Below are 23,478 nucleotides of genomic sequence, written 5' to 3'. Positions count from 1 at the left end.
CTAGAGTGCTGACAGTCAGACTACCCAGGGGTCAGACTACCCAGGATACCCTCATTTTCAGATCTGCAGTCTACCCATAAACAGTGTAATGGGAGTATAAAGTGTTCAGTCCCTTTGAAAAACATACCCATATATGCTTTTAAGGGTCTAAGTGCAGTCAAAGCAGACTAGAAGTGTAGTTTTTTTTTTCTTTCTTTCTTTCTTTTTTTTTTCTTTTTTTTTTTTCCTTTTGACAGCAGAGTACAATCAGCAGTTTTGAATCAGACCTAATTAGCACATGCTGAATGTACCAGCTGCTGTACAAATCCCATATAGTACGTTGCTTTCTGAGAGAATTTCCTCATGAAAATGTAACTGGATAATCTAATATACAACGTAAGTTCTTATTCTTTGTCTGTTCCTTATGGGAACTGATGGTTTTGTCTTCTACCACTGGTGGTTACCGGTGTAATAAACTGCTATATTTGTAATAAACTGCTATTTTGTAATAAACTGCTGCTAGACCTTACAGCTTACTGGGACTGGTCTCCTTCAAAGAAGAGAGATGAAAGGGTCACAACCCATCCTACAACCTCCTGTCATTCTCAGGGAGTGCCTCAGAAGAGAGACAACTTCCAAACTCAGGGACTGTGATTTTGCAAAAGCATGTGAAAAGCCAGAGGAATATATTAGCAGAACCAGTTGCATCCGAATTATTAGCATAAATGATCCCACATAGCACTCCATGGCTGCAATGGCATTAACAAAACATGTGCTGGGGTTTAGTGTTAATTACTACTGCTTTTTTATTCTCACCACTTTCTTCATGCTTGCATGCTTTTGTTAAACTCTCTGCTGTTCAGGTGTTGACCCTGAAGGAGCTCCTGGCCCTCATGAAATCATTAAGTACTTTGGCACGGCCTAGGTATTTAAAAAACATGTCTTTGATTTTATTCCACCATTAACAGCTTTGTTATTTATTAAAATGATAGATGGTATCAGTGTTTCCAGATGCAATATTTTCTACCATCACATTATTTTTGCATTTCACCCAGCACAGAAACTAAATATATGTGGTAGTGTATCTGGCAGAGCTGTAAATACCATAGACCAAAATAATTTCAGTGGGTGGATGCTAGGGAATAAGGAAGAAAGAAATACATATATGAATGTTATTGTGTGAATCTGTCCCTGATGTTTTCCCTCCAGTAAATGCAATTTGACAAAATCAACTTTAATTAGTGGATAGTTTCAGAATCAATGAAACTGTGTTTTGGGGCAAGTTCACTATTCAATGAATTGTTTACTGGGCTCTACTTTTGAAGGCTTTTGCTTGTTTCATGTATTCATACAGCAAGCAGGAAATGTGACATATCAGGTAACACGTGAACAAGTCTAACATGCTAGCTGTGGTGTAGGAACTCCAGAATATGGCTCAGAAGAAGACCTAAAAAAATCATGCTGTCCATTTCCTTGCCTTAGGACAGATCAACTGCATTTGAACTGTTCCTGACATATGTTTGTCTAATCTGTTCTTTAAAACCTCCCATGATGGAAAGCCCACAACTTTTCTAGGTAATTTATTCCCTCACTGCTAGAAAGTCTTTCCTGATGACAAACGGGAGTTTTCCTAACTGCAGTTAGAACCAATTATTTTCTGTTCAGACCACAGTAGACACGGAGAACAGTTTATTCATCCCTGTTCCAAAAAGCACTTAAACATGTGTTTAACTTATCACATATAATAACAGGAGCTACCAGCTTCTCTGCCTTTCTTTCTCTTACTCTTTTAAAATGACCTTTGTGACTCGTTCTTTCTCACCACTGTTGTCATTTTAGGTAATATGTCCATGCAGCAACAAATGCTGGGTCTTAATGAAAAAACCTAGTTTTTGAGGAAAGAAAATGTTTAGTTGGCTTTGACTCTTCCCAAAGGAACTGTAGTTGGAGGTATGAAATATTTTAGTTTCCAAAACAAAGAGCCTTGCAGCGCTGTGGAAGGTAAATAGTCTTGACAGCACAGACAATATATATATCTCTATATCTCCATGTGTATACAAAAAAATTCCTGGAAACCACTCTGCAAGATTTGTTTATTGGTGAAAATGCTAACCCTGGATTTGGGAACTGTATATTTTAATTCCTTGCTCTTCTGGGTTCTCTCTGAAGGAGTGTATGTGAAGTAATGAGATGGGGACTGAAGAACTGAGTCACAAAAGGGGACTAGGAGTTGCAGGGTCTGAGGCATCTTGCCATCCATGTCCAGATATCAATTAAAGACCATGTCTTTGAGTGCACTGCAAAAACTGAGGTTCACAAAAGCCAGAACAAATTTATAAGGTAACAATAATAAATTCCAGGAGGGGACAATATGTTATTCCCTTAACATCTGCCTCTTTAAAACTTTGGTACGTTATTCCAGATGATATTCAGAATCATGCTCTCATTGCTATATGTAAAGACATAACTAGATTTCTCTTGCAATGCGTGTAAAAGCACTGCTGACACATCTTTCCTTATGAAGAAGCTATTTACCTGGGGTCTTCTCCAAAGATGTGGGAAATCCATCTTTCCTTCTTGCCAGAGAGAAGCTGATAATGACTATTTTGTCACCCACAACAGTGTCATAAGCTTTACACTAACAGATCTTATTTTGCTTTTTCTTGTGGTGTTTCCAATGTATGTGGTATAATCCAATATTTAGTGGGACAGAACACTGACACTGCCTTTATAGCCTAGAGGTTAAAGAGATTACCTGGGAAGAGGTCTCTTTGGTTTTACTCTGAGGAGTGTTTAATCATAGCATATTACCTTTCTCTGGCATACACAAGGATGGAATCCTCCATACCTTGCAAGTACCCAAAGACCAGTATTAAAGAGTCATAGATACAAAGCCCTTCCTGTTTTTTCTCTCAGCCCTTCACCACCCTATATATCCAAACCTATAAGTAGCCGAATTCAACAGAAAAGAGTAATATACCTACTCGAAATGCCTAGTACATTGGGCACTATCATAGGAGCTTTATTTTCATTCCTCTCAAACTGTGTTTAAAGGAATGCTAGTGCCAGCATAAGCCACATTCAGCAGAAGGGTTGGTGGCACACAGCAAAGTGTGTTCTGAGATCACCTAATTGAACAGGTTGTCTGTGGATGCTGACAGTGATTAGGCATTGGGCTGACTGGTACAGCTCAGACAAGCTCCTTTAGGAAACAACCAAATGCCAGGTAGCTACCTTGAGAAGATGGCTGTGGAGAGCTGGCACTATGAAGGCTATGTGCCTCCAGAGCTCTGTGGATCTCCGCCACTTTTAAACTCAGTCATTTCAAGTCACAGTAGTAAGACACCCACATTGGCTTAAGCCAAATGAACAATTATATTGCCCATGTAGCAGGGGCCAGGAGCAGATGCTCAGGGAAGATTAAAAAAAGGGCAAGCATGTATAATGGGTGCTTTAGCTATTTTGCAAGTCTAATCTTAATTTGTTTGGACTAGAAGCACAGAAACTGTTCAGTGCTGGGAAACTCAGCATTACCTTATTTTATAAACATTCAGCACAGTATTCACCACAGCTAGCATGCTGACTGGGGATGTGCCCAATCTGCAGCTGAAAATCATGAAGACGGGGTTTGTTTGCAATTTGGATGCTGCCAAAGAGCTTCATTACTTCATTGGACCAAGCGCTATAAGACCAGCATTCACAGCTTGAAAGGGTTTTCTTGAAATATGGGCTCTTTAAGTTGTCACCTTTGGAGAGAGGACTGATTTCACCCCTAGGAAATGTGAGATAGGGATTCATCTGGATGTGGATTAAACTGAGGCCTTCCACTGCTCAGAAGAGTGCTTTTGGCCTACCCAGTTGCAGATAAGGCTGGGAAAGACACTTGCATCTCTGCTGTCAAAGCTTTGCAGCTGTGCAGCTGGGATCAACAGGTTGCTAGTCCCTGAGACTGAGTTTGCAGGGATAAGCCCAGCTCCTCTGCTTAGTGAATGGTCACTTGCCTGCGAAGAAGTCTTCTTCCCTCCCAGGACACTCCACATTGCACTGAGCAGTCACTAGGTAAAGGATGCCTTTCACTTAAATGTTGTGTAGGTAGATACAATTAAAGCTGTGAGATGCTCAGAAAATGCAATAATGGAGAACATAAAAGTACCTAGATGGAGGTATCCATCTGGTAAAACAAAAATTGAATTGCTCTTTAGCTATGATAATAGTAATACTGCTTGAAGCTACAGGCTTGTGCTCAGCTCCAAAGGCTCATTATAAGACATAAATTTACCCTTTTTTTAACCTCTGTTTGGAGTCCAATGCTACTGATTTCTGGTCAGCAGTGTTTTGACCTTTATTCAGGAGGAAAATGGTGGTAAAGGAAAAGAACGGTTGGTTGCCACTCTTACATATAAATGTGGTAGCTGAAGGTCTGCTTGTCCCTGTACTGTGGTATGGAAAGACTGCTTACTTACAGGGCATATGGTGCAGATACTTTCAGCATATTGAACTACAATCATCTGCAATTACTGTGCAAGTTTGGTCATCACACACTGATCTCACATGCACCATCTAAATTCAGCGCAGTGTGATATCATTGCTTTGAGATGGTCCCCAAAGATTCCAGCTCTTCATTTAATTCTTGCTCCGTGCATTTCTTATGTTTAGAGGCTTGTTTTGCAAAGACAGCCAATTGCAGCATGCAAAATGAATCCTCCTGTTCCTGCCTGCTTCAGGAATGCCTGCTATCCTTGTACCCAGCTATTATAAACATCGTAATTACTTCTCTGTCCTTTAAGTGTCGGCTCGTTAAAAGTTCCAGTAGTAAAACCCTTACTTAAAAATCTTCTGCCTGGTGCAATTATCAAATCATTAATCTGTTTCACACTATCAGCTTGTCTAAAGCACTTGGAGCTGCAAGACCCTTCTAATATGTGCATATAAAAAAAAAAAAAAAAAACAGTCTCTTCTCTGGATTTTTGTTTGTTTTCTTACTTTGTAACTGGGTACAGCTTAATTTGTATGGCTTGGTTTACTCCCAGGAGCCAAATCTGATTCAGTTTAAGTGATACTTAATATGCAAGAGTCATTAGGTATGATCAACCATAATGTTTCATTAGAAGGGTTCAAAACATTCAGTTTTATGTGTCTGTTTCTTCACTAGATTTAGCTCCTACTGTATACATTTATCTGATCAAACGCAGTTTGTGTCTGTGGGTTGATTTTGTACCAGAGCCAATTCCCATGTAATTCTGTTAGGCACTGAGCTCTCCGTCAAGAAGGCAGTAGTCTTTTTAAGGGGTACAGTATAGGTGACATTTTGGTTCATATTTTCCTGCAGCTGTGTACCTTCTGCTCCCAAGAATGTGTAACACATGTAACTAGATAATTGTTTAAAAACAATGTTGGAGCTTGGCTTCACAGGGTTATTATAAACAATAATTTGGCAATTTTATTTTCTGTGCATTAATAAGAAGGTATGGTTTACTTGCAGACATTTTTTTATACACTTGCCTTTTTAAAATAGTTTGGCTAATGTTTAGATATGGATAACTGCAAAGTCACTGTGTTATTAAAACTTTATTTATGATTAGTTGCAGCTAAATGTCTTACCCATACTGGGTATCTCTATTTATAAATTTGTTATTTGTTCTGTAGCTTGTCAATAACTTGAGTGCCAACGCGTCTGTTAAATGTCATTTTAGAGTTGCTTCTGAGTGTGTTTTAATGTGATCAGGCCAATGTTTCCATTTCAAACCCAGAAGTTGTATGCATGCAAAACAGTGTCATCCTGTGGACAGAAATGCTCCTGTGTATTTGTGGTGGTTTTGCTCGAGTGGGCAGCTGAACACCACAATCACTCTCTCACTCCTCCCCTTCTCAAAGAGGAAGGGGGAGAAAAGACAACACAAAGAGCTCAAGGTTTGAGATGAGAATGATTTAATTAAAGGAAAAGGGAATGGGGAGAAAAAGAAACAAAAGAAACAACAAGGCCGCGCGGAAGCACAGAGAGAAAGGAAAAAAAGTTATTCTCTACTTCCCATCAACGAGCGATGTTTGGCCACGTCCTGGGAAGCAAGGCCTCAAAACGCGTACTGGTTGTTCAAGAGGACCGCCCTTCCCCACAAGAGCCCCCCTTTTATTGCTGAGTGAGACATCAGGTGTTAGGGAATATCCCTTTGGTTGGTTTAGGTCAGCTGCCCTGGTGATGTCCCCTCCCCATCAATTGCCCACCCTCAGCCTGCTGGTTCTTGGGGGCTTGGAGGGAGTCCTGATGCTGTGCCAGCACTATGCAGCAATAGACACAACACTGGAGTGATACCAGTGCTGTTCCAGCTACGAGTGCAGAGCACAGCACTGTGTGGGCTGCTGCAGGGAAAGGTGACTCCATCCCAGACAGACGCAACACAGTATGGCATTCTGGCCTTTTTATCCCAGATTCCTATAGAAGGAAAGTTTTCAGATGAAGGCATGATGCTGCGAGTAAGGCCACCTGAATATTTAATAGTTTAACAACAACGGGGAGCTCAGCACCACCAAGATGTTTTCTCAGACTCTCTCCTCAACATAACAGGGGGAGAAAATATGATGAAAAAAGCTCATGGGTTGAGATAAGGACACTTAACAGTTACCATCATGGGCAAAACAGACTCAGCATAAGGTAGATTAATGTAATTTATTGCCTATCACTGGCACACTAGAGCAGTGAGAATTGAAAGCAAACTAAAACCACCTTCCCTCCATCTACCCCTTTCCAGCCTCTGCAGCCTCCTCCAGGCCACATCCACCTGCTCCACCGGGGGCTCCTCCATGGGCTGCAGCGTGGAGATCTGCTCAATGTGGGACCCATGGGCTGCAGGGGGACAGCCAGCTCCACTAGGGGCCTCTCCACGGGCCGCAGGGGAACTTGTGCTGCTTGCCTGGAGCACCTCCTGCCCTCCTGCTGCACTGCCCTTGAGGGCTGCAGGGCTGTGTCTCTCCCAGTTCTCACCCCTCTCTCCCAGCTGCTGTAGCACAGCAGATTTTTCCTTCCTTAACCCTGGTCTCCCAGAGGCCCACCCAGCGTCGCTCATGGCTCAGCTCTGGCCAGTGGAGGGTCCCTTTTGGAGCCATCTGGAGCTGGCTCTGAGCTGACGTGGGGCAGCTGCTGGGCTCTGCTCACAGAGGCCACCCCTGCAGCCCCCCACTACTAAAACCTTGCCATGTAAGCACAGTAGAGTATGTCATACCATTCCCTAAACAGACAATTTCTGTTCCCTGTGGCGAGTCTCAGACATGATTCTGCTTTTGCCATCAGCTTGTCCTTAGGTATTTAGACATGCTCACATTCCAAGCCTTTCCTTTGTTGCCTCTCACTTTTATTTTAACATCACCAACACATTGTGACTTGCATGAAAGTTTAGAGGAGTCACTGGTCTTTTAGCTCCTTTCTGACAGGGAACAATTTAATAATTGTTTCCTATTGACACTGGTGGGAGGGAGAGTAGAACTGGGATCTTGGCATTAAGCACACTCAGCCAGATGAGCAATGGTGAGAGTCCCATCCACCACAGCATGTTTGTTTGTTTTCATTATTTTTTTTTTGTGTCCATATTTATATAATATGCCTATCAAACAACCTCTAGGCAGTTTTCTGATCTAGGGTTTGTTGTTACATCTGCAAAGGGTTGGGTGCAGGCCAGAACAGCTGCTAGGGACCAAAACCAATAATTTTCCCCAATGAAAATGTGCCTGAATATTAACCAGAGTACAGCATTAGCCACTTTTAATTAAACAATGGGTCTCCATTATAATAAGCTTTGAGATCAGAGTATTGAGTAAATACCACTTCTGTGTATCAAGGTCAAGAATGGCAGATCTAGTTGTCAAAGATACATGAAAATATCACCTAGTAAAAAGCACTTGCAATTTTAACATATTATACCTTCTTTTCCAAAACACATTATATTTTAACAAGGGCTGTTGTCATACCAGAGTAATCTTCTGAAAGAATTACCTACTTAAAAAATTCAGAATGTCCCAACAGGTTTCTACTACAAGCTAGCAGCTCCTCCAAAGTATATGTGATATAATTCATTGTTTCTAATAAGATTCTGAGAAGTTATATTTTTACCACCTGCAAAAACAAATGCATCAACTCTTAAAAATATAGTTCGTTGCCCTGTAAAACTGTAAGGGTTCTGTAAAATTGATATTCAGAGATGACTCTACACTAGTTAAGTTTCACTCTAAAAATATTTCAGAACAATTTGTCTCACTTACAGGTTTATTAACTCCGATCATTCACCAATCTGAGCAACTAAGCAAGAGAATTCACTGCCCTCCATGTGCAAAGGACACAGGTCTCTACGGAGAGGTTTAAGAGCCCATTATATATTTCTGCAATCTACCAATACTTCTTTATTAAAATGCTTCTTCAATAGTTCCCAAGAATAAAGCAGGATATCACCCCAAGACTTCTGGATCATATAAAGATCACCCTGAGAGTGATTTCTTGGATAGGTGCGTATATTTCGGCTCAGTAAGACAAATATGTATATATAAGAGAAAATATCCTTCCTGCTTTGTTTAGATTTTTATAAACTGGGACAGGTACTTGCAGGTTTTCACAAATAATAAATACAATCCCAAAGGCAACAAACTGAGAAATGAAAGGGAAATTGTCAACTCTAAAATCACATTTTTCTTCACATTTTATGTGTGTAATACAGTTACAAATTACATGACTAGAACCACAGGACTTTATGCATTTTCAGCTTGGACGGTTCATACATTTGACTGTGTTTAACTGTCACCTGCACCACTTCAGTCTGTTACAGGTTATGATAACCACTGCCCCTGGTTTAGAGGACAAGCACAACGAGCCTATTTTCCATTATAACATTTAGGTGGATTATGAACAAAGCTTTTGGCTAGATCTTCGTGTTCTGAGAAGAGGTGAATTTCACTCAGCCATTCTCCCCCTTGCTGAAAAGGGGTTTTAGGAAAAAAATTCTTTCTCCTATGCAGTCTCAGTCCATTTACCCATCCTAACAGCCTTGTATGGAAATCACTTTCTAGGTTTATTTCTCTAACCAAATAACCAGCTTCTTGTTGTTGCAAGCCTTTGTTGACTTTCACATTTTCACCATATAAAAACCACTCTATTTATCTTAATTTTAAGGCTTGACATGGCCTGTCTTCCCTCTGCATGTCTTCTCTCATACCTTATTTTGCGATCTACCTCCACCTGTTTCCTCAGCTTTTCATGATATTTTCAATGAGGGACTTTCCTGGTGTTGCCATTCTTCAGAGGGAGCTGCAAGACTGTCTCATTTCATCTTTAAAACTGGCCTTTGTCCCACAAGGGAGGCGGTTGCTGCCATAGCAATCATTACTTTTATGACATTCTCCTTTTGTTGATCAATATTATCCCACTGTTTGCTCATGTTTATCCAGCTTCTGTCATCTTGTAGGGAAATTGAAAGTTTGATGGAGCAGAACCTCCATGTGCTAGCACAAAGGAGATGTAATCTGTGGCTAAAAATCTGCAGCCTCACCTCTGTGTGAGGTGCTGATTCCCCAAATCCAGAAAACTGGTTTTACAGATGAATTTTGAAACCAAATGTTTAATATACTTTAAAATATGGGATATTTGAAGAGTATCAGGTTAGCTGAATCTCATTCTTTCATCAGCCTGCAAGACGTGAACAGCAATGATGAGGAAAAATGGTCAAACCCACTATGTGCATGTTCTATGTGCATGATTTCAGCACTCCAGACTGCTTGGCTGATCCATATCCTTCTGCTTTTCTGTCAGGAGGTCAGCCTTCCTACTATATAGTTATAATCCCATTAGTATTTTCAGTCCGTTTTTGCAGCTATGTAACATTTCTCTGCTGAAAGGACAAACCAAAATTGTGAAGGTTTTCCAGGCATTCCATTTATTTGCACGAGTATGGGGGAGAATACCTGAATTTCTGAAATGCTGTACCTTTCACTGTATTTTATTTTTGTAGCTCAGCACTTTCAGGTAGTCAAGGTATCTGCCCTAAAAGCTTTCCGAGAAGAGACACCAGCTGTACAACCTGAAAAAGGTTATATCAGGAGTAACTGACATAGTGGATCTGAAGGCCACTTTCTCAGAAAATGGCTTTTGAAACTCTGTGGAAACATTAATTATTATTGTTTTGACGAGCTACTAAAATAAGTTCAATCTGTGTATTTTCAAATTTGCTAATTACAGCAAGAAAGGATCTGCTGTGTGATTTCAGGTCATTCCTTACGTCAGACTGGTGTCTTCTCACACATTTTGTGGTGTCGTGGCAGTTTGTAGAAAAACTGAGGTTACAAAACAGACAGCTTTGTCTCTTCCTAAGGAGTAGGAAGATTCATGAAAAACATATGCCTCCACTTATGTAATCAGTATTCTTTTTCCTTTTTTTTTTTTTTTTTTTTGAGATATCTTTTACTTTTTTTTGACAGTAGATGCTCCCAGGATACCCAGCAGTATCTTTGCTGGGTCAGCAGCAAACCTGTAACTGGAGCTTTCAGTATGCAGGATGCTGAGTATGGTGTTGCTTGAAACAGCCAATTTTCTGCAGTTACATTTATACTTAATGCTGTTTCTTAACTCAGTGAATCTATATTTCATAGTTGGCTTCCTTGCTTTTGTTCCCACCTAGGTAATATGCCTGGCACACGCATATCTTTGTGCTCACAGCGAACAATTCGGTTACTTTTGAGAATTAGACTTGTCAGATATTGCTTTTCACTTGCAGCTTGTGGTGACCCCTGGACAAAGACCAAAAGCTCCTTGTGCTGATGCTCTTGGTCTGTGGAGAGCCATCACAGGGAAGGGAGGACTGGTCTGACATCCTTGATCAATGCTGAGCAGAGGGATGCAGCTTACTTTTCTTGGAAAAACAAGAGACTTCATGCCCAGCCTAACAGTGCATCCCAGACAAAAGCTGGTAAAGGCTTGGATTATCGTTGTAATTATGAGCAGGTTGCTGATAGCAAAGATATGGAAGAAGGTTCCCAGTGAACCACATCCAGGAAAACAGGTAGCATGATGCTTCCAAACTGTGAAATGGCATCTCTGCAGATATTTGTCTTAACAGTAGAAAGTGTGTTTTCACCAGTAGCTTTGAAAAGTGCACTACTAGAATTGACTGTGGCTCGTAGGGGCACCTCTCGTGAACCCTGTTTTACTAAGTGCTGCAGAAACATCTATCAAGAAGATGAACTTGCTTAACTTCAACTTTCGGTACAAGCTAGTGAAATGTGAAGTTGACCTGATGTTAACACAATATGTTTTAAAGAATGGGCTAAATGTATAAATGTATAAAAGCTGTTGGCATTAACAAATATCAAGGTTTTTCCAAGGCTTCTTAATGCAACCAGAATTGGAATTTGAGCCCCTGCTAATGAGAAGTGGGGTTGCAGAGGTGCCATTCTGTGCTATTGTCTCTCCGTCCCTTTTAAAGGCCTCAAACTGCTTCCCTGCATGATCCCTGCTAATTCCTTCTCTCCGAAAAGGTCTTTTTATTCCCTGCAATTTAACTACTACATAAAGATGATTGAGGATGTTTCAGGAAGATGTTCACCAACACTGAAAATATTTTCAGATAAGCTTTTCATCTAGCATTCCTCCAAGCCCATATGTACACCTACACCTGAGTCAGTCAGTTGGTGATATGCACAACCCAACAAAGAAAAGAAAGACACATCTAGGCTGCCTAGACACATTTCAAATGCATAAGGTGCAGTCAGTTTTAGTGTGAAGTGTTGCAGAGTCAGTGACAGTCCTTATGAGACTGAATTTATTGCCTCATCCAGGCTACTCTTCTGATAGTGTCATCTGGACCTTAGTGTCAGTGCCTCCTGACAAGGGCACTGTTTCTCAAGTAAAGATATATCAGCTTTAGTAAAGTAGAATTAAAGAAATATCATCTTTAGCTGACAGCTGGGGAGGGTTCCTGGTCCTTGTAGAAACCCAAGGGAGAGAGACATGCCTGAGCAATATGGACACCTGGGGACTTCCTCAGCACTGCCTCTACATGAGTTATTTGCTCCTGTTATCCTGATGCAGTTTCCAGTGATGTTTGTTTAGTGCACTTACAGATGCTCTTACACATCTGCACTTCTACAACCACAAGCTCATGGAAGCTGAAAACCCCACATGGTGCATAGCTTTGTAATAACCTTGGTCAGTGGCTAGTGTTAATAGTTCTTGGAGACCTCGTATGAAAGCACAGGTTTATGCCATCTCTCCATTAAGCAGTGACAGATTCTTACTCAGTATCTAATTTGTAAAAGTTGTCCCAAAAGAAATTGTCTGGCAACTCCATGGGCCCCCAACCTCCTGATAAGTATCTAGGGAATGTTTGTTTTTCCTTTCACTTTATATCATCAGCTGTTTATCAGCATTTAGGGAGCATGATGATGTATTCTACAGTTTAATGACCTGAGTCATTCCACTTAACTTACCTTTTGAGTTCTTTTCCTCTTATATATATCTCAGTGCAAAGCATTTTGCAATGCTCTGTAGGAGAGATGCTGAATGAAGAGAAATGGCACTCTGTTTTGCTGAAGGTTTTGTTTAGCCGCAGTATTTTTGCATGTCAGCACGAGTATATATGATTGTGCAGCTCAGAAGCCATGACTTGGCAAGGCAGCCTGCCAACGTAAAGACAGCCATTGCTTACTTCCCCTCCCTATGGCTATGGCCAAAACAAATACTCTGCATCCTGAGGTTCAGGATGCTTCAGGCAAAACTATCTCAAGAAGTAAAAGTCATTACAATATTCCCCAGAGTTTTGATTTTGTGGTTATTTTTTTTTTTTTTCCTTGTCTTTGATACTGGCTTTATATCCTTGCATTAGTGTAAAACACCTCTGGTTTTCCTAAGTGTCACTTTGTGACATATTGGTCCTGTTCTCAAAATGAGGCTGGTTTTATTACTGCTATTGAGTAGACTGTCTTAAATTTCTGGCAAGAACAGACACAAAATGAGTTTCAGTTCATTTCAAGCAAAATGTGAGTAGTTTCCTCCTCTATAATTTCTCTGGATATGTGTGTAAACACAAAGAGACTGTGTGGGCCAGTGGTGGAGACAGGAGACTTGTTTCTATCCTTGAATTTGCTATGGACCTGCGGTGCATCGTGAGATAAATCAGAATTCAATCACATTAGCTGAGTGACTTTCTATTCAAATACACTTCCTACCAGGTTATCATGCAGTACCTAGCATTGTTGGGTGTTCCTCTCATTTGGGGTTGTTCTAATTCTACTACGCGCATTTTTTTCTTACTCATATATATATACTTCTTATAAGGAAGAATAGTATGATCTACTAAAAAAAATCTCCAAAACAAAAAGAGAGAAGCTGCCTGTCATAGCAAAATATTGTGATGGAGCTTGTCCTAAACTGTGAGTGGTAGCACACATGCACATTCTCGCTTCTGAGAACTAAGGAGACAGTTCTCTGAAAGCAATTGTCAGAGCTCTCCTTGCTGAAGTGGCAGCGATCATAGTTAGCATTAAGTGAAGAGCTGCCCCCAAAGGCCAAGGCAGTCCACAAGAGCCATTGCACTAGCTCTTTTCCATCAAAAGCTCTAACCTTACATTCATAAATGTCCCATTATCTCTGAGATCTCCACACCATCTGTACGGAACAATGGTTGCCAAGCAGTTCCTCATCTTGCACTGTAATATAATTGTTATTAATTAATACAGTCTCTCTCATTACACTTGCTACAGGGAACCAGCAAGAAATGCAGCATCAGCAGTTAGGTAATTGCAATTTAATTGAATGGGTCCTTTTGTGAGGGTGCAGAGCTGGGAAAGGTGAACAAGCAACTGCAGGCTCTGCTACACTGCACAGCTAGCTGAAGGTGGGGAGGAGAAAAGCCACCCTAATCCTCTCTGCTCCTTCCATCATTGTATCATTTGGTTGCCTTGATTTATAGAAAAAATTGGGTCATCTCCTCAGAGGCCCCAAGAGTTTAAGAATCAGTTCTGTTCCTGGTTAAAAGCAAAGCCTAGCTCATCGCACACTACCCAAATGTGTATGAAATGTAGAAACTGCTCTGAAATATCCTCCTGGCCTGGAGAGTGCTGCAGTCATTTACTTATGTGCTTTGCACCCCTACAGCTTTGCACCCCTGCAGCTGTTTGCTGCCACTGCTGCCCAAAATCTGACTATGCACCTTTCTGAAGAACCTAGCCCTACTTAAATTTGCTTCTGTTTTTCAGGAGAAAATGCACCATCTCAGGGTGTTACTTTACTGGTCTCCTGCTATGATCTTAACTCTAAACCATGAAGTAGTCCCCAGGGGGGACCACTGAAATAGCAGGATCACTGCCTGAGCAGAATGGCTACACATGTCCTTGGGAATTCTGGCAAACCCAGCGCTGAGCACCAGAATTGGTAGTGAAACTCCCATACTTTGCAGTGAACATCTTTGGAGGGAAAGTTATATTGGTTTCAAGAAAATCTGAATGTGAAGAGAACGATTAAAAATATTGTATTATCATAGCAACCAAAGCAGTTTTTTTTTTTTTTTTCCTTTTTGGTTTTGTAAAAAGCACAGCACTGATGCAATACAAAATGACACAAGAGAATAAATGTATCATGTTGTTATGGCAACTGAAATATGTAGGTTGGAATTTATGTATCCAGAACTTTACTTCTGTGTAAGTAAAATAAACATTATCCTTGCTAATTAAAATATCATGCAAATATTATTTAATTTAAAACCATTAGTCATGTTTTCTGTTACAATTAATGACTTACTTTCTGTTTTCTGTTTGCAAGTGTTTGCATTTGCTTCCAGCTGTGGTCCGCTTGCATTTTCAGTGCTCGCTTATAGGGGCTTAAATGCAGAGGGATTCCACTGAAGCTAATGAATAAGATGTATGCAGATGGGCACAACTGGAATTAAACCACATGCTTTAACATGTTATTCTTACAGCAGCCAACCTTTCTGCTCAGAGGGGCTTTTTGCAGGTGTCATTGCTCCGCACTTGAAGGGAGGCCCCTGCAACCACAGCTCCTTATCCTTTGCCCAGCTTGCCACAGTGCACATGGAGCTCACTCCACAGCCCATTTCTGCATACAGCCTGCCCTCTTCAGCTGTAAATCTAGCATCCAAGATGTTGCATGATAGCCATTTCTAAATGAGCATTCATTAATTATGTTCAGCCTTTTAATTTTTCTAGTCCTTTTCCTCCAGCCTTCAGGAGAATTCAGTAATAGCTTCTGCTTTATTTGAAAGAAACAGATCTTTAATATCCCAAATCACTCTTCATATTTCATCTTCTTTATGCCCAGCAAAGTGCAGAGCAATGGCTGAAAGGTAAGGAATGGGAAGCGCTGAGAGTCAGGATCTGACTGAATCCCAGTGAGCTGAAGGAGGTGCAATTAATTGTTTAAAGTTTTCACCTCATTCATTCTTGTGGTTGGAAGAGTCTGAATTTGCCCAATGGTGTTTGGTAATGCTGCTGCAGAGAATGTTTGGGAAAGCAGTCGATCAGAATAAGCAGTCTATCAGAATAAGAACTCAGCCATACAGAAGGTAATCGTCTCCATTCCTTACGTGGATTGCTGCCTGGCACGGAACTACAGGGTCTTTGAGACCTCTAACCCATCTATCTGGGCTCATGCTTTAAGTAACATTTTCATACAGCTGGGCTGTACATCACTATCCCTTCAGCCTTGCAGCAACGCTCTCTTTGCAATACTCTCTTTGCCCAGTTTTCCTCTCTGCTACATTCATGAAGGCCAGCAGATCCTTCCAGCCTCCTGTATTTGGTGTGCCAGGTCTCAGTGGGCAGAGAGCAATAGCCCTGGTATGGCTCATCTTTGCAAGAGCTCTGGTGGCTTTACAGTGCCATGGTCCCTCCCTGCTGCAAGAACCACTGCAAGTGGCATAGCCCACCACTGTGCCACCTTAGTGGCACACTACTCCCTGGCAAAGGAGATGCACAAGTGGCTTGTTTTGCAATCCAGCTGAAAACAAATCTCTTCATGACTGGCGTTGGGGATGGAACCTAGACCTGAAAGGTGAAGCTCCTGGGTATGTTTTCTGGTCACAAAGCTTGAGTTTGTGGAGCCAGCTGACTCCAGCCAGCTTCAACTGTGACTGTGGGAGGAGAAAAGCTGAAGCATGAGCTAGTATCTCCTGGAAAGTCAGTTGTCTTGCCCCAGGTCAGAGTCCAAGCACAACTGTGTAATTACACGATATGTATGATCAGGGATCTAGGGTTCGAGGGTAGGTGTTAGCCAAGCCAAATTGACTATGGAGTATTTAGTGACTTGGGTGACAGCCTGTAGATCAGTGGGCAAATCTGTGCTGGGGACAAGCAAATGCTAAGCTCACTAGTGGCATTCTGACATCCAGAGGCACTCTGAGAGCAAGGCTTACTTGCAGGAGGGTGGGGAGAACGAAGTCTGAGCCTGACCTTTCTGCGACACATGCCGGCAGCCATGCAATTTTTCTGAGCTCTAACACTCTTTAAGTCTGTCATAAAATCTTCTGAAAGGTTGAATCCATTCTAGCTAAAGTTGAATCATAAAAATCCTAGGGGAAAATAAATATCATTGTGATATTTATGCTTGCTTTCAAATTCAATATATATGTTTATTAAAAACTTCAAGTACTTGTGGTGTGATTTGTGTGATAGCATTCATGCCCAAATGCTTGTTTTCCTTTTCTCCATTCATAGAATCATAGAGTCCTAGAATCATTAAGGTTGGAAAAGACCTCCAAGATCACCTGGTCCATCCATCTCCCTACCACCAGTATCACCCACTAAACCATGTCCCTAAGCACCATGTCCAACCTTTCCTTGAACATCCCCAAGGACACTGACTCCACCACTTCACCTTCACATTTACTGGTCATATTGGAAGGACTGAGGCCTAAGGGACTGCAGTGAAATTCTTGCAGGGTTTGGCCCATGAGACCCAGCAGCAATGTACAACATTACCCTGACCTGGGGTGACTGTAAAGACTGAGCTGTGGCGATGGGATGTGGACAAACCTGAACATCTCCAAACAGCGAACCAGATGTCCTGCCATGGAAAGAGAAAGAAACCCCTTTATGATGAGGGAATCATTCAGCTGGGGATACAGAACCATGCTTTTGCGAAGGCCTTCAGAAACATTCAGTTAGACACCATCTTTCCTAAAGGATTTTGTGGGCAAGACGAGAGCTCTGCTATACTAGTTTTGGACTGAAATTTAGGCCTAGCTGAAGCAAGTGAAATTCTGCCTGGCTTCAGCAGGATTACATTCCTGATTTTAGTTTCTAGCATAGCCTGCTCTGAGATTGTCTGAGTTTTCAGTCATCTGTGATATGGGTAAAAGTTAATTTCTGCCAAAAAAAATGCTGAATGACACTTCTTCCTATAATAAGGACTATAAGAGGAATAGAAATAGGACTAGCAGGTACAGAAAAATGGAAAGCATATCTCATGGTCTCTAGGACTTTTCCTCCCCATGGAGGAAAAGCTGTTCAAGCCCATAATGGTGCTTTGTTTCTCACAAACTGTTCAAGCACTACAACTTTTTTTTCGGGTGGTCTTGCAAGCAGCAAGAACAAAAAGTGAGATGCTCAGAGTACATTTAGGAGAGTGGTCAGTCCTGCCTAGGTACAGCAAAGAGGTGCAGTCCTCGGTGGTTGGATCACAGACACAGAAGGTGTTCCTACTGTTCCTGGCACAATGCAAAGGATGAACTTGACCTGTGTCCAGCTTTAGTTTGCACACAGCTTGAGTACAGTGGAAGTGGAGCTGGCTGCAACCTGGCATCGAGGTGGGCTCTGGTCTTTGCTGGTGTCAGCGTCCTGCTGTGCAGCTCAGTTCAGCTCAGGTTGCTTCCTACTCCAGCTTAGCTGCTAAATGAATTCATTTACATCAGTGTCTTGTAAAATGGATAACTCCAGCATATGTTACGGTGTATTTTCCTTTCCCTGTGTAGCTTCTGAAATGTTCTAATGATTTGTTTCAAACTGCTTACTTTCATAAAAGTTAATTAAATAAAAGCAGTATCTCTCAGCACTCTATATTCCTGGGAGCATTCGATTACCAAGATGATAGATTTTCTGACAGATATTGGCATTCACAAGTTACCAAGTTACCAGTTCCTTTTTTTTTTTTTTTTAAATATAAATATATATATATATATATAAATATATATATATATATAAATATATACCCTTTTCCTCTTAGTGTAAATCATTCAGGGCAAGCTGGTAATTTATCTACGAGCTTTCATGGGACTGGAGAAGAGCTACCAATTCTTGATACAAACTGCCAAAATAGGTCTCAGATCAGCTTCTGATTTGAATTTCTCTCTCTAAACACATGCATGAGAGCATTCCCTAAGCTTCCATCTCTAGGAGAAGCTGCATTAGCTCCCTGAAACCTAAGGCAGCTGCAGATTTATTTTGGCTCATGGGCTGAAGCTCCCCCCCACTCCCATCAGTGCTCCTGGTCATTTGCAAAGCTGAATCATCCTTTTCCAGCCACAAACGGTATATGTGCCCTAGGAAATATCCCGTACAGGTGTGTGTTCAAATAAAGTCAAAATCATGGCAGCAACATCCAAGAGCATGGAACAAGAAAATATTTTTTGCATAAGTTTTTTTATTTTTATTTATTTATTTTTTTTTTTTTATTAATCAAACAATGCATTTCCAAAATCGGGCCTTGTTCCTAGACATAAATATAGGGTAACTACCATGGATGGTTACAAATATCTCATATTGATATATTAAGTATAAGTTCTGGAGCCATATAATGGGCTGGAGAATTCATCCACTATTGCAGAGCTTGGCTGCCATAGGAAGACCTCCTGTAGGAATTCTTAGAAACCTAGCATGCCATAATTGCCTGCAAGGGCAGATGCTCCTTCTGGTTGATTGCTGGCTCAGACATGAACTGGAACAGGCTGCCTGCTGAAAGTGGAACCAGCAATAAGTCTTTCATAATTCATAACTGTGTACTTTGACAAAAAAAAAAAAAAAGAATATCAGCAAGAATTTTGTTGACAGTTGACTGTGACAATTGTGCATGTTCTGATAAGCTACAGGAAAGATGTGTTATAAGCACAGAAAAGCTTAGCTGAGCACTGTTAAAATTAGATAAAATTAACAAGGTAGCTAATGTGATTACTATTTTATTAATAAACATTTAAATAATGCTGTAAGTTTGCACAATGAGAGAGACATTGCCCTGAAGAGATTACAGTCTAAATAGTCCATGTTAATTATAATCTAAATAGATTAGCATTAATTATAAACAGAATTGGAGAGTGCTTTTGGTGTGATCTGCAAGTTTTATAGTTACCAGCCATGTGAGCTAAGTTACCAAATGAAGTTCTAAGCTTCTTTTGCAACATTTACTTGTAAAATCTATTCTCTGTTGTTTTTCTCCAAGTCTGTAAGTCTTGTTCTGACAGACTTGGAGGAAATAATATTTTCGTTTGTGATATTTTCCAAATACCAGCCTTCTAGATACAAGGTGCTGATAAACAATGTAGACTTCTGCTAATAGTTTTAATTCAAGCTTGAAGTCATTATTTTCAGAACCTCCTACCAGGAGGTACAAGCGTGGTGCTTTTTCTGCCCTGCATTCATAGTGTCACCCTGGGGGTGCCAGTTCTGCTTTTCATAGTGACCTCCACATATCAGAAATAATGAGGTGTTGCTAAAATACTTATTTTGTATGAGCAGGCAACTTTTGTGTGTACTGTGTTCATGTAAGTTTAGAGAGCGTAGGCTTGTTGGTTAGCATCTGAAGGGAGGACCACGTGTGTGTCAAGAATAAGAAGAGACTCAAATCCAAGAGCACTTAGTTTTTAATAAACTTAATACAGGATACAACAAGCATCCTTTTTGCCTCTTGTGTTATACAGTCCTGTTTATTTCAAAACACAAAGCTAAATGACTTTGGTTGTCAGATGAATTGCAAATGTATGCTTCGTTCAAGTCTGGGAATCAGATATTATTTTGCTAATGTGTATTGAACCTTAAAGCACTGGAACAGAGAGATGTTCCAAATTTATTATTATTACTTTTACTTGAGCTGTTGCAGCCTCCTAATGTCCTTCGTTTACTGTTCTTCACAATTAATCCATGACCTGTTTCCCTAAGGAAAACAATTGAGACATTTCACAGCATTTTTTGACATTGTTTTTTGTTCTTTCAAAATACTGGATTCAGCTAATGATGACAAATTTGAGGGAGAAGAAAAAAAAAGGTAAAACATAAGCAAACTAAACTTGTTCCTTATACAAGTTTGCAGCTGCAGTCATTTGATAACTATTACTCTACAGTCTGTAGTTTCTGCTGGAAATTGTCAAGCCCCCTTTGAGAACTTGCAGAATCTTAGCTTCTATAAGGATCAGGAGGAGCCTGGTCTTGATGATTAGAGGAAATAGGTTACATGTTGATTTGCATAGCTTATATTGCTGCCTGTAAATAATAACAGTGGAAAACATGTCAGGTATTCAGCAAGACAAAATGAAAATGTTTATGCATGCTTCTTCACTCCTTGTAACACCAATTTTCCTTTTCTTGGGGGAAAAAAAAAAAAAAAAAAAAAAAAAAGCAATGTTCAGAGATGCTGGGTTCAGGTCCTTGCTTTCCTTCATAACTTTGGCCACGTTGCCTTGTTCTCCCTTCCAGATGGAAGATATGCAACGCCCTTCTGTGATAAGAAACAAGGCAAAGGAATGCTTCTCCATGACTGCAGGCATGTTAGAGAAGCTAAAAAATGAGAGGACATGCATGGAGTCTTGTGTGCTCAGCCCCATGTAGCTGCTGGGCTTGATCCAATACAGCATTTAAACACATGCTCGCCTGGAGCACAAACCCAAGGCCATTGGTTGCACCGAAGTTAAAAGCACGTGTCTAAGTAGTTTGCTGGGTTGGGGCCAGCATTCAGTCTTTTGCTGGACGGAGCCCTAAATAAACAATCTAGTATCAGAGGAGAAAACATTTGCACATGTGGATGTGATTTGGCTGTTTCTGTGGCAGAGGCTTGTTGTTTTCGAAGTTGTACTGGCAATGGTTGTTCTATTTAAAATGCTAACAATTTCTTGCCTGTTGTGTTAAAATTGACTGCACTCCTGGTGAACAGGCTGAAAAAAGGATGGACCTAAATCACTCACAGTCTCTTTGATGCTCAGTGCTGATAGATTCAGGAGGCTGTACTCTGCTTGAATTCACACAGCTTTCCTGTTCGTGCTCTTGCAAAGTGCCCAGAAATTTTCTGAGATTTGAGACAGTGGCAGTCATCATGTTTCATTCAATGCCTACTTCTTCAAGCACATTTTTGCAGGGCAGAACATTGTAAACAGAGAAGTCATTTGTAATATTTATTGTCTTAATGTAAAATCTATGATAACATATTGGATTTTCAGCAGGAAAATTGAAAAAAACAAATACAGACTTTTGCTTCTATTAAAGAGACTTTTTGGAAAATTACTATGTTTTCTTGATGGTTTTCTGTACGTGATGTAAGATTGTAATCTGTGTAAATGAAGGAAAGGTAAAAAAAACACAGCAGTTTCATTTTAAGGATTTGCAAATATGGCTACTATACAAGTGTGAAACACTTTCAAAAATACTTCATTTAGGAGAATGTCGTGAATTAGTAATGAGAAGACAAAGCAAGTAATGCAGCTGGTGTTGTAAAGAAATCTATTCCTGCAGATACTCCAGATGAGAACCCCATTACTATCTGTGGGCCTTTGTGGCAGGGCACGGGTTTCCTTCTTAATCTTGATGTTGTGATGCTGAGAGCTGCAGAGCACCCTGAATGCCTTCTGAAGTCAACTAGAGATAATGATAAGCGTCACTTTTAAATTTATCCTATTAAGACCTTCACAGACTTCCATGAGTGCGACGATGAGAATTAAACCCCAGACGTTTTTCATGACAAAAAATCAAGGTGAAAATCTTATGTATCAACCACTTGAAGTTTATGTGAATTCAGGCTATGTTTTTGTATGTGCGTGCTAATCCTTACATTAAGGTATAACAAAATTATAATGCACGTCTCAGCTACTTTATTTATTTATTTATTTATTTATTTATCCCCTTTAGGCTGCAGATTCCAATGGATCAGAAGGATCTGGACAATGTGGGGAACACAATAAGGAGAAACAAACTTTTGAAAATTATGTAGTAGAGACGAAGACAAAGGTAGGGTCCACTATTTCATGATGGAATGTGAAATATTTGTTTAGCTGAGTTTTGTTGCAGGTCAATTGTGTAGGATATATTGAATTTGAGCTCTTTCAGTCTTTTTTTTTTTTTTTTTTTTTTTTTTCTCGTTATTGACTGCATGCATGTTAGCACATTCAAATGGCTGCAATTTTTTCTTGTATGTTATTGGCCCTGTGTATTTCATACCGTCCAAGGCAGGATTGTTTATTTTTTATTCCATGCATAGAAATGTTAATATCAGTGAAGGTTCTATAGGTTTGCTGATCTCAAGGTGCTTTCATTTCAGTGTATTTTTGAATTCTGAGATTTTGCATGGTTAGTAAATTTTATCCAAGGTGGTTTTTCTTCAGTCTATTGCTGAATTTTGTAGTTTCTTTGTGGCTTTGAGTCAGAATGGAAGAATATGTCAGTAAAGTGGTGATTTTTTGTATGGGCAGTCTAATGATACGGACCATAAAACTACTTTGAATAATTCATGAAGCAATATGACTTCATGGCTGTGGTAAAGAGGTAAGTTATAGTTCTCTTTGTAACAGCCTTGCTGTTTGCAGTGCTGCAGTTGTGTTTCATTATAGTATCTCCATTATTTTCATAGGTTCACAACTTGGCTGGAAAAATTCTCTTGGGCTTAGATATTATTATGTAGAGTTTCAGCCTTGAAGTCATTCTGTATTTTTTCTCTTGGAAGTGAAAGAAAATTATTAAGTTTTCTTTTAAAGTTAGTAAGCTGGAAACATGACGAAAAGAAAACAGACATTAAGCAAGTTGGCATGCTTGTGTGATACCTTGTAGACTTCAATGAATGTTGTTTATAACAGTGGAAAATTGCAGATTATTACCTTGTCTTTTCCATGGGTTTTGCTTCCATTCCTGGATCAATTTCTCTGTTTGTTAACTTTTCAAGTTCTAAAGAACTAATAGTCTAGCATAACTTTCTGAGTTTCTTCTGTTGCTGTATTCCCACATGATTAGAAAACTTTTGTACTGTATCCTCTGGTACTTACTTGGAGTTGAAGTGCGATTCTTTGTGAGATCAGCAGATCTGGATCTTTTGGTCGAAATCCCTTTAACAACCTGACTCTGTGCAGTTTTGAATGTCCTCAATCACCTTTGTAGGGAAAAGGAAAGTAGAGCATATACCAGTTCAGGTATGGGGCTTATGCTCCCTCATCACTGCATAAAGCTGAAGTGGATGGCCCCATTGCAAAATATGATTAATATCTGTCAGATCCAAAGATTGAATCTGTATTGTGTGAACTTGTATACTCGCTGGATTTTACCCATCTATTT

General features: G+C 40.2%; 1 protein-coding gene across 12 annotated transcripts in view; it reads left to right on the top strand.

Annotated features, from left to right (window-relative positions):
• DLG2 (discs large MAGUK scaffold protein 2) overlaps nt 1-23,478 on the top strand; it is a 1,027,745-nt gene that overhangs the window by 121,017 nt on the left and 883,250 nt on the right. For all 12 annotated transcript variants that reach the window (XM_035343381.1, XM_035343350.1, XM_035343376.1 and 9 more), the window contains exon 5: nt 22,066-22,164. In XM_035343381.1, the coding sequence (XP_035199272.1) occupies nt 22,066-22,164 (99 nt within the window). The remainder of the gene's footprint in view (nt 1-22,065; nt 22,165-23,478) is intronic.

The sequence above is a fragment of the Oxyura jamaicensis genome, chromosome 1 (genome assembly GCF_011077185.1).
Source record: "Oxyura jamaicensis isolate SHBP4307 breed ruddy duck chromosome 1, BPBGC_Ojam_1.0, whole genome shotgun sequence".
In the NCBI taxonomy this organism is placed as follows: Eukaryota; Metazoa; Chordata; class Aves; order Anseriformes; family Anatidae; genus Oxyura; species Oxyura jamaicensis.
Note: the sequence above shows the minus strand (reverse complement) of the source record. Positions and strands in the feature narration are given on the sequence as shown.